The 15191-nt window shown below is 47.8% G+C and overlaps 1 protein-coding gene across 2 annotated transcripts in view; it reads right to left on the minus strand.

Annotated features, from left to right (window-relative positions):
* LOC119167454 (protein-cysteine N-palmitoyltransferase Rasp) overlaps positions 1 to 15191 on the minus strand; it is a 103494-nt gene that overhangs the window by 24230 nt on the left and 64073 nt on the right. The window contains exons 5-7 of one of the 2 annotated variants that reach the window (XM_037418928.2): positions 5872 to 6066; positions 3868 to 4101; positions 1016 to 1131 (exon numbers count right to left, since the gene is read on the minus strand). In XM_037418928.2, the coding sequence (XP_037274825.1) occupies positions 1016 to 1131; positions 3868 to 4101; positions 5872 to 6066 (545 nt within the window). The remainder of the gene's footprint in view (positions 1 to 1015; positions 1132 to 3867; positions 4102 to 5871; positions 6067 to 15191) is intronic. The other variant, XM_075866252.1, reaches the window with a different exon arrangement.

Consider the following 15191-nt stretch of genomic DNA (forward strand, 5'->3'; position numbering starts at 1 on the left):
GCTGCATCGCATCGCCTCACGATCCCTTTCTACGAGAGACTTCATCTATTCAATACAAAGCGATTAAGCAATATTTTTTAAATCGGACGCACGTTATCGCCCCTTGGGCACCGTATGTGCTTTGTTCAAGTGTGTGCAAAGTTATACTTAATCATTAGATAATTAAAGGCTTTGGCGCCGGAGGAGACCTTCCCACCTGTAACAATACTGGGTGGCCAGTTTTACACGCGTAGTATATATGATTCTATAGGTGTGCTCAGATTTGGGTGCACGTTAAAGAACCCCAGGTGGTCGAAATTTCCGGAGCCCTCCACTACGGCGTCTCTCATAATCATATGGTGGTTTTGGGACGTTGAACCGCACATATCAATCAATCAATATATGATTCTATTTCAGAACTGGGTGACAGTTATCTAAAACCGCAACTGCACCAAAACAGATAGTTCTTCAATTTTCCAGTTTTTTTTTGTAGCCACAAAAATTGCGATGCCTGGAGGTTAAAATATACATAACAGACCGTAGCATAAAATGATGCGTGAAGAGAGATGTTTGCGTCTTTCGTAGAAGTCCACCACATTCATCGTAATGCTAACGTGCCATGTATCAGTACTTTGAAATCACTCAGCGGTAGCTGGATAAAGCCTGAATAGCAGGACATATTTGTTTTTTTGTTTTGTTGATAATGATTAGAAGGAAGTAGTTTTGTAATTGCAGAATGTTCACGGAGAGTTCGACTGTGTTTCCTCCCAAACAGTACAACAAAAATTAATATAGACAGATAAGCAAGGAGTGGCACATAAAACACAGTCACTAATGTAATAAAAGCAACTTGCTGGTGTTTACTACTAATAACAAGTATTTTTTCCGCTAATGTGTGCTCCATAATCATATGATAGTTTTGGCACGTAAGCCTCCAAGATTAGTAATTCCGCAGTATAATGGTCAAAAACAGGCAAGTGAGCTCCTAGACAAAACTTTTTTGAACGAAGAGATTCCATGAATAAAGAAGACAAACCTGTAGAAGAAGTGGGCCATGATTTCCATCAGGAGAAAGTGGCCACCGCTCCGCAGAATCCTAGCCATGGCGATGGCGATCTCGCGTGGTGTACAGCTTGGCTTCGGCTTCTCCGACTGGGTATATGCGCATGGACGTTTCGTAAAGAAAGTATATGTCATTCTTTTATGCGCATGACGGCGCGAAAAAAAGTTTGAAACTCTACAATGCGCGAGGCTGAGGTTTTTGCCACTGTTGTGTGAATTGTCATAACCGAGTGAATGGTATTTGTAGGTTGATAAGTAAGGAATAATTTACTACCAGATAAATCCTCTACAATACGACATTGGGTTACTCACAAAAAGATTTTGGTAAAGAATGCACTCATCGTAACCAGTGCGACAACCTACGCTTTGTATATCGCTTCTATAAACTTTAGTGTTGAGGGAAGAAAAAACACCTACAAAGGTGTGAGCCATGTGCTGATTACTATCGAGAAACAGTGCGCGCACGCAAGCCTCTCGAGCCCCGCAGCAACTCCCTGATTTTCGTTATTTCCCGTAGGCATTTCGTCTGATGGAAGATGAACGGTGTGTTTTCTGCCCGCTTGAGCTGCAATCGTAGGCTGTCCTCGCATGGTGTCATTCCCACGTAGAACGCAGGCGGCACAGGGCATTGTTATCGCCCCTTGGCTTAACACGGGACCTCACTCTGACGCTGACGGCGGCAGCGAAAATGCACCTGATGTGTTCATAAAACTATTATCATAATAAAAAAATGAAAATTGCGTTAACTAACGCTTAAGAGAACCCAGGCGATAACCCATGCTGTCACACTAATTAAAAATAGCATTTCATATCACTGTAGGTCACTATGGGCCAGACGCCACATTCTTTGAGCGTATCTGTATACTTTGAGCGTATCTATCTATCTATCTATCTATCTATCTATCTATCTATCTATCTATCTATCTATCTATCTATCTATCTATCTATCTATCTATCTATCTATCTATCTATCTATCTATCTATCTATCTATCTATCTATCTATCTATCTATCTATCTATCTATCTATCTATCTATCTATCTATCTATCTATCTATCTATCTATCTAGCCGTCTACGACGTTTAGCTGTCCTGACCGCTTCGATGATGGTATGAATACCAAACTTGGTATAGCATAACATGACTGTATGGAGAGCATATTTCATCATCATCATCAATATCATCATCATCATCATCAGCCTGACTACGTTCACTGCAGAAAAAAGGATTCTCCCATGTTCCACCAGTCAACTCGGTCCTGTGCTTGCTGCTGCCAATTTATACCCGCAAAATTCTTAATCTCATCTGCCCACCTAACCTTCTGTCTCCCCCTAACCCGTTGGCCTTCTGTGGCAATCCAGACAGTTACCCTGAATGACCAGCGGTTATCCTGTCTACGCGCTACCTGCCCGGCCTATGTCCAATTCTTCTTCTTGATTTCAACTATGATATTCTTAACCCCCGTTTGTTCCCTAATCCACTCTGCTCTCTTCTTGTCTCTTAAAGTTGCACCTACCATTTTTTCTTTCATTGCTCGCTGCGTTGTCCTGAACTTAAGCTGAACATTCTTTGTAAGTCTCCAGGTTTCTGCTCAATAGCTAAGTACCGGCAAGATGTTGCTGTTATATACCTTCCTCTTGAGGGATAGTGGCAATCTACCTGTCATGATTTGAGAGTGCTTGCCAAATGTGCTCCACCCCATGCTAATTCTTCTAGTTACTTCAATCTCGTGTTTCGGCTCCGCGGTTATTTCCTGCAATAAGTAGATATAGTCTTTTGCAACTTGAAGTGCACTATTACCTATCTCGAAGTGCTGATCTCTTCCGAGGTTGTTGTACATTACTTTCGTTTTCTGCAGATTAATTTTAAAACCCACTTTTCTGTTCTCCTCGTCTAACTCTAAATTCATGAGTTGCAATTAGTCCCCTGAGTTACTCAGCAATGCAATGTCATTGCCGAAGCGCAGGTTACTAAGGTACTCTCCATAAACTCATATCCCTAACTGTTCCCATTCTAGGCCTCTGAAAAGCTCCCGCAAGTACGCGGTAAATAGCAATGGGGAGATTGTATCCTCCTGCTTTACACCCTTCTTGATTGGTATTCTGTTGCTTTCTTTATGAAGCACTATGGTAGTAGTTGATCCCCTGTAAATTTATTCCAGAATGTTTATAAATGCTTCGTCGATGCTTCGATTCCGCAGTGTCTGCATGACGGCTGATATTTCTACTGAGTCAAACGCCTTCTCGTAATCTATGAAGGCCATGTATAGTGGTTCTCTATATTCTATGCATTTCTATATTACTTTATTGATAATATGAATGCGGTTGATTGTTGGGTAGCCTGTTCGAAATCCTGCTTGTTCCTTTTGGTTGAATGAATTCTAATGTTGTCTTAATTCTGTTAGCAATTACCTTTAAACCCCAGGTGGTCTAAATTTCTGGAGCCCTCCACTACGGCGTCTCTCATAATCATAGAGTGGTTTTGCGACGTTAAACCCCACATATCAGTCAATCATAACATTGTGCTCATTTTAAAGTGACATATCAACCTTTATTATTCGTGCTTCGCATATCATCAATTCCCAGTGTACGTGGGATCTGCCTGTTTTTTTGCTTTTTTTTGCTGATGAGCCATGTAAGATTCACACTATAGTAAACCTTTGTGTTATGGGCTGAAACGTCTAACGGATAAAAACCTTGCAAGCTTCTCCATGCGATGCTCCATATACGTCTTCTCTGCTTTACTCATTTCGCACACGCAACAATAGTCTTTTCAGTAATCTAAGGTAGACGCAGACAGTGACAAGAAGATGTGTTGAATTGGCCTACCTGAGCCGTAAAGTCGTTGTACTTCTGCGGCGGCCCAAGGTAAACCATCGGCATGTACAACATGTATCCCAGCGTCTTCCAGTAGGGTGGCCATCTGCGCCTGTGGTCCCCGGTGTTCTTCCCCTGCTCGGATTGAACGCAGTCCACACTGAAGCTGAGGCCGCGCAGGATGTTCCAGTGGAAGGTGACGAACGCACTCCTGTAGGCCATCAGGCCGTACCTGGGATACATATACTGGAAAAACAATGCAGCCTGCGTTGGCACTGTTTATCGTAGCAATCATACCTAAACATCTATTGATGTTTATCTCTTGGCAGCCTAGTTAGCATGAGATAGATATGCCTGGCCTGGTTTTGCAAGGACTATGTAAATATTGTTTCATTGAAGCAAGGCTTCTCATGGTTTCTTTTATTGCTGAGAGATGGTAGTGGTCGGTGCAGCTTCGACCTGAGCACACTGCGGCACTTCCACTCAACAGGTCATGACGTTAAGTGACGTCCGGCCTGCTTTGCATATTCCCTGGCTGTTCCCGCTCAGGTGAGTCATGGTTGTGGCGATGTGATGAACAACCTTGGGAGACATGGCGTGATATATAGTATCTTTTTGAAAAAAATGTCGCTGGTTTTACCAAGTAGTGTGAAGTTCAGGAACAAATTAATTACTTCCTTTAGAATTTTTTCAAAGGAGGTGCTTTTAAATGAGGACCCACAAAACAAGCAAGCAATCAAACAGATAGACGCAAAGAGAAAGGAAGGATCAAACTAACAAAAAACTAGAAACAAGTAAAAGCGTTGAAATTCAAACATAAGAAGAAATGAGAGATCTAAATTACCTGCGGGAGACGAAAGAAATAAAGAAACGTTTGAACGTATTTTCCAGTGGTTATATCAAGGGGCCCTGCAACGCTTTCTGAGCATGGTCAGAAAACACTGCCGATCACTAGTAGAGGCTCCGAAAGCACGCAAGCCAAATATTATAGCGCAGCACGTGGGCTAGAATTTGCACTAAATAATTATACTCACCTAAAGTCGCTTTTTATTTTCTCGAATAAAAACAGAACACGCTCAAAAGCCACGCGTAGATAGCCATCTATCAGCGATTGGCTGATTTGAATATGGCGCGCTTGGGCCTTACAGGGATCACTGCGAGAGGCTGCGACTTGTCCACGCGCACGCATGCGATCACACGAAAAAAAATCCTCGTATTTGAAGAAAAAAAAGAATAAAAAAAATTCCTCAAGGTCGTGAGCCGTGCGTGATGCTTTTTTTGCCCCTGCTATCTCTTCCTGCTTAACCTCCAGTGCTATCGCAGGGACGAGAGAAGAGAAAACGCGATTGCAGCGTGTGACAGGTCTTAGTAACTTCAATCGTACAGAACGATTATTGAAATTTTTGCGGCGTTGAATTCATAAGGCAATAGGCTTTTTAGTGAATACATTTCATGCTTACTAAAACGTGTTTCATGGCCCTTTTGGCATCACGCCGTCATACCGACAATCATCAGTGTCACGATCATCAGTGTGAAATGCTGAAATTACTGTTTAATTGTTCATACGGTGTCATTCGATGTGACATTGCTTTTGTTTCCCAGTTCATTATTGGAAACTAATTTTTGAGTGAATGGAGCTTCATGAACTTTGCTGTAAAAATATGTATTTTGCCCTCTAGGCTACTGAAACCTGCTGTGTACGTGATGCTCTGGCTTTATTAACTTAGACATGCGGATATATTGGGAACTCTGTTCACATTCGTGCGCCAATATAAGGCGTGTTTCCTTTTCTAGTGATTGTAAATGCGTAGTCCATCGAATAATGATCACGTGATATTTTCTGTCAGTATTTTATCATTAGGGTGCTGTCTCAACAGTGTTTCTGCATCAGCCAAACTGCGTTTCTTGTGGGTGGTAATGAACATCGGCAAGTATGCTCATCCTACTCAAGTCGACAAGAATGGTGTAAGGCTAGGCAGCAAAATAGACAGCTTAGAGATCTATATCCCAACTCACGTTGAATGGGTCAAACGGTATAAAGAACTTCTGGCAGTGGATCACGAGGGCGACCACGTAGCACAGTGCTGTGCTCCCCAGCGAGGCCGTGAGGTAGAAGGCGGCGTGTTGCGCCAGGAACAGCAGCGCCACCTCCCAGCCGAAGGTGAAGGCCACGAACAGCGAGGAGTATACAGCGTAGAAGACTGGCACCAGCTGCAAGTAGATTAACAGTGATGGTGTTCGTGGCAGACGAAGAAAGCTTTTATATAACTGTCGAGAAAGGTGAAGGACAAACATCGATTTTAAGCACTAGTGATCTTACATGTACAGTAATTGACAATCAAAATAGCAATAAGTTTTCTCTAGCCGAAAAAAGGCTCACTGTCTCTCCGCAAGAGAGAAGAACTTACTGAATATGACCACCGTAGGCGTGCGCACGAGGGTGTCGAGGCAGGGAAGCTTCCCCTTCACCCGGTCAACAAGGAGAGGAGAGAACCCCTACTCCCTAGGAAACAACAATAAGGCACAAAATTATGGTCGCCTAGGTTTTTGCTGATAACATTGGCTGAAGGCTGCTGATGTTACGTTCGATGATCTGTTTACAAGCAGTTATTACTCCTGTAACGGGGTTTATTTGCAGAGCAGAACGCAGAAAGCGAAGCAGTCAGCAGCGTCCGGCCAAGCGCAGCAAGCACGAGCTTATGCTTATAGCGATGCCCCTGAGGCGCCGAGAAATGCCGCTGAAGCTCCTCTTCTTCACTACAAACGCCCTCCGCACAAAAAGACGTCATCCTGGCGGATTAGGGAGAAGAAACGACTAATGTGTCATAATATGGCTTGAGACGAGAGACGTGGACAGTGTCGCGGCCGCGGTAGCGTAGGTCTGTGGATGGGATGATGGGCTCCACGATATAGTTGACGAGTGACGTTTGCTCTACAACGCGGTATGGCCCCATGTATTTGGGAAGAAGTATTGCGGAGCGGCCAGGTGCGGTAGCAGGAGCCCGAAGCCATACCAATGAACCAGCTGGAAAGTTTGGAGCCGAACGGTCCCCAGTCTGGCGGGACTGCTGCTGCCACTGGTCCTCGGTAGAAAAAGAGCGGCCAAGCTGGCGGCATCCTTCAGCATGTGGGGCAGCTTCGGACAGAGTTGTACTTTCGGACTCATAAGGTTTATATGGAAGAATAGTGTCTACTGTATTTGAAGGTTCTCGTCCGTACAGAAGAAAGTATGGCAAAAACCCAGTAGTAGCTTGTACAGCAGTATTATACGCGTAGGTGACGAACGGGAGAACTTGGTCCCAATTTGAATGATCAGAGGCGACGTACATCGACGGCATATTGCCAAGAGTACGGTTGAAGCGCTCCGTCATGCCATTTGTTTGAGGGTGGTGCGCTGTACTTGTGCGGTGCACGATTCGGCATTCGTTGAGTAATGCCTTCAAGGCGTCAGAAAGGAAGGCACGGCCTCTGTCACTTAAGAGCTCTCGAGGGGCACCATGACGCAGAATGAAACGTTGCAACTGAAACGTTCCAACGTCACGGGCTGTGGCAGTCGACAGCGCGGCTGTTTCGGCATAGCGTGTCAGATGGTTTATCGCAACAATAATCCAACGATTACCAGCTAGAGTTGATGGTAGTGCTCCGTAAACGTCAATGCCGACGCGATCAAAAGGTCGACTAGGACAAGGAAGAGGTTGTGACGGGTAGACTTGCCCGGGAAGTAACTTTTGTCGTTGGCACTGAGCACACGAGTGAATAAATTTTCGCACGTAGTTGTACATTCCATGCCAATAGAATCTGAGTCGAAGCCTAGCGTATGTCTTAAAGAGGCCTGCGTGGGCGCACTGTGGGTCCACGTGAAAAGCTTCGCAGATAGCAGCTCGAAGATGGCGGGGTATCACAAGGAGACACTTGCGACCGTCAGAAAGGTAGTTGCGTAGATAAAGAAGATCATCCCTTAGGAAAAAGTTGCTAGCCTGGCGGCGGAGAGCGCGAGACGGCGAACGAGTGAGAGGATCAGAAAGAATGCTTATGAGGCCACTGATCCAGGGATCCTTTCGTTGTTCCACCGTCATGTTGCGCAGGGCGGATGACGCAAGTGCAGGCTCGAGGGAAGAGAGGCAAATACCTTCATCCGATATGGGTGAGCGAGAAAGGGCGTCGGCGTACGTGTGCTTACGACCGGATCTGTAAATAACGCGGATGTCGTATTCCTGAAGTTTGAGCACCCAGTGAGCAAGTCGTCCGGAAGGGTCTTTAAGTGTGGATAGCCAACAAAGGGCGTGGTGGTCAGTGACGACGTCGAATGCGTGACCATACAGGTAGGGGCGAAATTTTCCAAGGGCCCAAATAATAGCTAAACACTCTTTCTCGGTTGCGGAGTAGTTAGCCTCGGCTTTCGTCAAAGTTCGGCTTGCGTAGGCGACGACTCTTTCATCAAACCCCGTCTTTCATTGCGCCAGCACAGCGCCAAGTCCAACACCGCTGGCATCAGTATGAACCTCCGTGGGAGCGGCAGGATCGTAGTGGCGGAGGATGGGTGGTGAAGTCGGCAGGTGGCGTAATTTGGTGAATGCATCGTCGCATGCTGGTGACCAGGTGGAAAGGTCCTTGTCACCGCTAAGAAGGTCCGTAAGGAACGCACGTACGGAAGCAAAATTTCTAATAAAGCGTCGGAAGTATGATGGCAAGCTGACAAAACTTTTAAGTTCCTTCAAGTTCTTCGGCTTCGGAAAATCGGCGACTGCTCGAAGCTTGGCGGGGTCGGGAAGTATGCCATCCCGCGATACGACGAGGCCAAGAATGGTGAGCTGCCGGGCACCAAAACGACACTTCTTGAGTTTGAGTTGAAGGCCGGCGTCGGTGAGACGTGTGAGGACGTGCTCGAGACGATTTATATGGGTGTCGAAATTAGTGGAAAAGACAACTACGTCATCGAGGTAGCGTAAACATGTGTTCCATTTGAGGCCTCGTAAAATAGTGTCCATCATTCTTTCAAAACTGGCTGGAGCATTACAAAGGCCGAAAGGCATAACGGTAAATTCGTATAATCCATCAGGTGTGACAAATGCTGTTTTCGGTCGGTCAGATGCTTCCATAGATACTTGCCAATATACAGACCGTAAATCCAGCGAAGAGAAGTATTCTGCTCCCTGCAAACAGTCAAGGGCGCCATCTATTCGCGGTAACAGGTAAACGTCCTTACGGGTGATCTTGTTTAAACGTCGATAGTTCACACAGAACCGAATGGAGCCGTCCTTCTTCTTAACAAGAACGACCGGTGACGCCCAGAGAGCGTTAGAAGGCTGTAAAATACCCCGCTGGACCATGTCAGCAACCTGGTCGTCAATAACCCGGCGCTCCGACGCTGAGACTCGGTAGGGGCGCTGCCGTATAGGCGTATGGCTTCCTGTGTCAATCTTGTGAGATATACTCGATGTGTGACTGAGGCCAGAAGCGTGGCTGTCAAAAGAAGTACGAAACTTTTGCAGCAGGTTCACTAACTGGCTTCGTTCTGAAAAGACGTTGCGACATCGATGGAGCGGTGGAAAGCGTTAAGGATTGACTGGTCAACAACAGAGACAGAAATGAGTGCGCTGAGGTCCGTAGAAAGTAAACTAGATGGAGCGTCAAAAATGTGATGGGCGTCGATCGGATGTACGTGACTGAGACATTCACCATAGACTAAATGTAAAGGCCCTTCTAGCGTATTGTACACGAGCGTCTTCGTGATGCCATGGTGAAGAATAAAGAGAGCGACAAGCAGTGGAGAACATTTGCGTTGAGTGAACAGGGCAGAGGGCGTAAATAAAACATCACCGTCGGAAATAGCGTCACACGACACAGTCACCAACAGAGAAGAGCGCGGTGGTACGGTGGTGTCGTCGGAAACAAACAGTTTATAACACGCAGGGAGGCTTCGACAGCGTCAACATCAGGAAGTGCAGATAGCTCAAGTTCAGCGCGATGGCAGTCAATGACGGCATTATTATTCCCAAGAAATTCCCAGCCGAGTATCATGTCATGGGAACAGGAGGGCAGCACTACAAATTCGACGATATACACAATCCCTTCGATGACGACTCGTGTGGTACAGGCTGCGAGAGGTGTTACACTTTGTGCGTTAGCCGTTCTAAGAGAGAGGACGGATAATGGCGTCAGAACTTTGCGGAGTTTGTGGCACAGGTTGACGGAAATGACGGATAGAGCGGTTCCGGGGTCGACAAGCGCCATGACGACGATACCATCGACTGACACTTCAATGACGTTAGCTGGACAGGGGCGAGGACTTGTGCATGGCGACGGGGACGCAGTTCATGCCTCGGGAACTGCGGCCGTTAGTTTTCCTGGTCGGTGGGTCCGGAACGGCGACACATAGGGGAAAGCGAACGTCGTCGTGGAGATGGGGAGCGGCGGGTCGGGCCGTGTGGACGATCAGAAAGAAAGGAAGAGGAAGGAGGGCTTGAAGGCGTAGAAGAAAATTGAGGGTCGAAAGAGGGAATTCGGCAAATGTTCTGAGCAGCCTGGCGACGACGACGGCAATAACGTGCCACGTGGTCAACACCGCCACAAGCAAAATATATGGGACGGTTGTCGTAGGTCCGCCATTGGTCGGAGTAGACTCCGGCTCGCGGCTGGGGGGCAGTGAATAGGCGGCGGTGAATAGGTCGGCGGCGAAAAGGGTGGCGGCGAATACATAGGCGCTGGCTGGAACGCAGGCTGTCGAGGTCGAGCAACGGCGTCGGCGTACGTGAGAGGTGCGGTGACTGGGGGTGGTTCACGCGCGGGAGGAAAAACTTGTGCGACCTGGTCTTGAATGAAGTCGCGGAGTGTAGGCGTCAATCTGCGTGGTTGATCGGGCACGCTGGATATCAAAGAGAGCTGACGAGCGACCTCAGCGCGGATGAACTCTTGGATCTTGGAGAGGAGAGGGGCATGGTCTTCTCCTATGCCAAGGGTGGAAAGGCTGGACATAGAGTCGTCGAGCACCGAAGGACGTCGGGTGGAAAGACGTTGCCTGCGCAACTCGTCAAAACTCTGGCATAACTCGATCAGTTCAAGGACAGTGTGAGGACTCTTAAATAGCAACATTTGGAAAGCATCGTCCTCAATGCCCTTCATGATGTGCTTGATCTTAAGCTCTTCGGACATCGACTCGTTGACTCGCTTGCAAAGGTCCAGAACGTCCTCGATATAGCTTGTGAAATTCTCACCAAGCTGCTGGGACCGAGTATGTAAGCGTTGTTCGGCACGGCGTTTGCGTACCTCAGGCCGTCCGAAAACTTGTGTGAGGCTCAATTTGAAGACCGACCATGTAGGGAGTTCCGCTTCGTGGTTTATAAACCACAGCTTGGCCACGTCCGACAGGTAGAAGAGACGTAGGCCAACTTGGCGGCGTCATCCCATTTGTTGTGAGTACTCACTCGCTCGTACATTGAAATCCAGTCGTCAACGTCCTTGTCTTCTGTGCCTGAGAAAACAGGGGGATCTCGCAGACGCAGACAACCGGCGCAGAGAACAGTAGGTGGTGCCGGTGGAGGAGTTGGAGCGGCGCTTGCGTCGGTAGGCATAAAGGATGGTAAAATGCGATTCCGAAGCTCCAGGGTGATCGAAACCCAGCAGACTCCACCACTTGTAACGGGGTTTATTTGCACAGCAGAACGCAGCAAGCGGAGCAGTCAGCAGCGGAGCAGCCAAGCGCAGCAAGCACGAGCTTATGCTGATAGTGATGCCCCTGAGGCGCCGAGAAATGTCGCTGAAGCTCCTCTTCTTCACTACACTCCAAACAAGTCTGGGACCAAAGAAAAGTCGCGTGAGAAGCACGTCATGGCTTTATTTGATTTTTTTTTTCATCCACAGTAAGACACGTTGCAGTTTATACTCGCCCAACAGGGTAGTTGATGATTAATATGTGAGAGTTAACGTCCCAGAACCACCATATGATTATGAGAGATGCCGTAGTAGAGGGTTCCTGGAATTTCGACAACCTGGGGTTTTTTAACGTGCACCTAAGTCTGAGCACACGGGCGTACAGCATTTTCGCCTCCATCGAAAATGCAGCCGCTGCAGCCGGGATTTTATACCACGACCTGCGAGTCAGCAGCCGAGTACCTTAGCCACTAGACCAACATGGCGGAGCGCAACCGGGCAGGGTCAACTGGCCGGCTACTTGGTTTTAACGTACCTTAGAGAAACAGCATGAAAGACCAGGACAATAAAGACACACACACAACACACCCTACTATTGTGATTCTGGATGCCTCTATTGCCCTGGTCTTTCATGCTGTTTCCTTGAAAGGGGATAGGGAGTCACGATTAAACTTTGCTTCCCTCCTTATGAGGTACCCAGTGAACAGCTATGACGTTAGCAACAAATGGGAATGTCGTGGCGCTTCTTTTGCAATCATGGCCGTTGCATCAAGCGCACTGTATTTCGTGAGAACTATAACTTGACCGTAAGCATGGCAGCGAAAGAGCTTGCCGCCTGAGCGCAGACGACCACACTCCGCTGATGAAAAGGCAAGAGTCGCCGGTGGGTTAGCCCCACTTCGCCAAACGATGGACGAGACGTTGCCTTTAACGAGCGCCTTCGCATTTTCGGCCACCTGTGAACTGGATATTCGACGCGGATGTAACGTAAAAAAGGGAGAGAAAAAAAAGCAAAGGAAACGGGGAGGTTAACTGGGTGAAGAGGAGGAAAAGCCGAAAACAGAGAAGGGATGAAGGAAGGTGAGTCAAAGTAATACGCTTGTACAGAAACGGGTATACTACCAATAGTAAATTGTGTATGTGAATGACTAGTAGTTGGTATGGCGGAGGATGTACGCTTTGTGACAAAGGGGTTAAACGCGCGGCTTCGCGGAGGGAGGGATCATTTATAATTTCTCGCATTCCGATTATGTGCTGCAGTAAATTTTTTTCTTAACTGTTTTTCTTTGTTAGTTGTACATGGTTCTGCGTAACCTTACTTCGACACCAACTGCGGCGAAAAAATCCCACCGAGAGTGTTCATATTGTTACAGAAGAGAAACGCCGTATTGACGAGGCTGTGGATGAAATATATTTCAAACCAGCAGCAGCAGCGGCATGACCGGTTGACCAGACACTGAGTGGAGACCACCCTCCATCTTCCTCGTCAGGCACACACGTGCGTCGCTCCCTAGAATCTCAATTTACGTGCATGTAGCATAATCCCCGGCAGCAGAAGCGTCGTCTCGGCGCATCTAAATGTTAACGTCACTAGCAGAGTGGCAGAGCTTCAAGCACTCAACGTGTACAATATCGGTAGCCTGTTGGGCACATGAAGGCGACGGGGTGACAGGACCAATTTCATATGTCACAAAAGTAACCGCATGAAGGACTCGGTATGGACCGGTATAGTGAGTAAGCAGTTTTTCTGGCAAGCCAACTTGATGGGTCGCAGACCAGAGCAGGACCAAAGAACCGGGTGGAAAGTGTACGTCGCGGTGTCGTTGGTCCTACAATTGCCGTTGCTCCTCTTGAGAGGTCAAAAGGCGAGTAGGGGTGATTTCGCGTGCCTGAGCGGCCCAAGTGATAGCGGCCATGGCATATTCACTGATCTGTCCCGAAGGGGGCGGTATGACGGTGTCTAGAGGCAATGTTGGTTCTCGGCCAAAGAGCACAAAAAAGAAGATGAACCAACAGTGTCATGGTGCGAAGAATTATAGGCAAATGTGACGTACAGCAATGCAACATCTCAGTCGGTGTGTTTAGTAGAAAAATATTTAGCGAGCATGTCTGTAAGAGTTCGATTCAGACGCTCCGTGAGTCCATTGGTTTGCGGATGGTATGGTGTAGTCAGCTTGTGTCCCATTTGACAGGACTGCAAGATGACGGCTATAACCTTCGACAAAAGGTGCAGCCATGGTCTGTAAGCAGCTGCCGTGGGGCTCCGTGTTGCAAAGTTACGTCCTTGAGGAGGAAGTCGGCAACGTCTGTGGCGCAGCTTCTTGGAAGAGCTCGTGTGATGGCATAACGCATGACGTGGTTGGTGGCCATAGCTATCCACTTGTTACCCAAGGAAATCAAGGGAAAAGGGCCAAGTAGGTCCAAGCCAACGCGGAAGAACAGTTCTGACGGAATGTCAAGCGGTTGAAGGTGTCCGGCAGGAAGTGTCGATTGCGTTTTGCGGCGCTGACATTTCTCCCAAGCCGCAACGTATCTTCTGAGTGTGCAAGCCCTGGCCAAAAGGAGCGTCGGCGTATTCGGTCATAAGTGCGTGACACACCAAGGTGACTAGCAGCCGGAAGGTCATGAAGTTCAGGTAGAACTTCCGAGCGGAGGTGTTTCGGAATGACAAGCAGCAGGGCTGGTCCATCCGGCACGAAATTCCGGCGTGTAATACACCATCGTGGAGCCCGAATGAGCGATGGGACTCATTGGAAGATGATGATTCGAGGCGCTCAATGATAACACGCAAGAACGCATCATGGCGCTGCTCGTCACCGATGCACGTCATTTGCGAAAGGTAAAAGACGCAAGGGCCGGTGTCGGTGTCAAGTATAGTGCTTGATTCAGCAACCGGGTAGCGGGACAGACAGTCTGCGTCCTGATGTAGGCGTCCGGATTTGTACGTCACCGTTTAGGTATACTCTTGCAGTCGCAGAACCCAGCGCCCAAGCCGGCCAGTAGGATCCTTCAGTGACGTAAACCAACATTGCGCATGATAGTCAGTTATTACAGAAAAATTTGTGCCATATAAATATAGGCGGAACTTTGAGACTGCCAAAACAAGAGCGAGACACTCGTTCTGTAATGAAATAGTTGCGCTCAGCAGCTGTGAGGAGTCGGCTAGCGTAGGCGACAAATCGGTCGATCCCCGTTTCCGTTGGGCTAGGACGGCTCCAATCCCGTGACCACTAGCATCGGTTCAAACTTCTGTCGGAGCGGATGGGTCAAAGTAGGAGCGGATGGGTCCATATAGGTGGAGTCGTCAAAAGCGTGATTAGATAAGAAAAGCAACAGCTTGGTTGTTACCGCACGTAAACGTGACGTCTTTCTTCAGAAGCTCAGTGAGAGGTCGAGCGATGGTTGCGAAACATTTCACAAACCATCTAAAGTAGGAACAAAGTTCTACAAAACTCCGGACGTCTTTAACTGACCGGGGTAGAGGAAAACTGGTGACTGGACGAATTTTCTCCGGGTCTGGCTGCACACCAGATGCGTCGACAAGGTGACCCAACACTGTAATTTGCCGGCATCCGAAGTGGCACTTCGACGAGTTTAATTGAAGGCCTGCAGTGCGTTATATGTCGAGGATAGCTGACAAACGCTGAAGGAAGGGTCTCAAATGTTGGGGAATATACAACAACATC

Source organism: Rhipicephalus microplus, chromosome 6 (assembly GCF_043290135.1).
Source record: "Rhipicephalus microplus isolate Deutch F79 chromosome 6, USDA_Rmic, whole genome shotgun sequence".
NCBI classification, from domain to species: domain Eukaryota; kingdom Metazoa; phylum Arthropoda; class Arachnida; order Ixodida; family Ixodidae; genus Rhipicephalus; species Rhipicephalus microplus.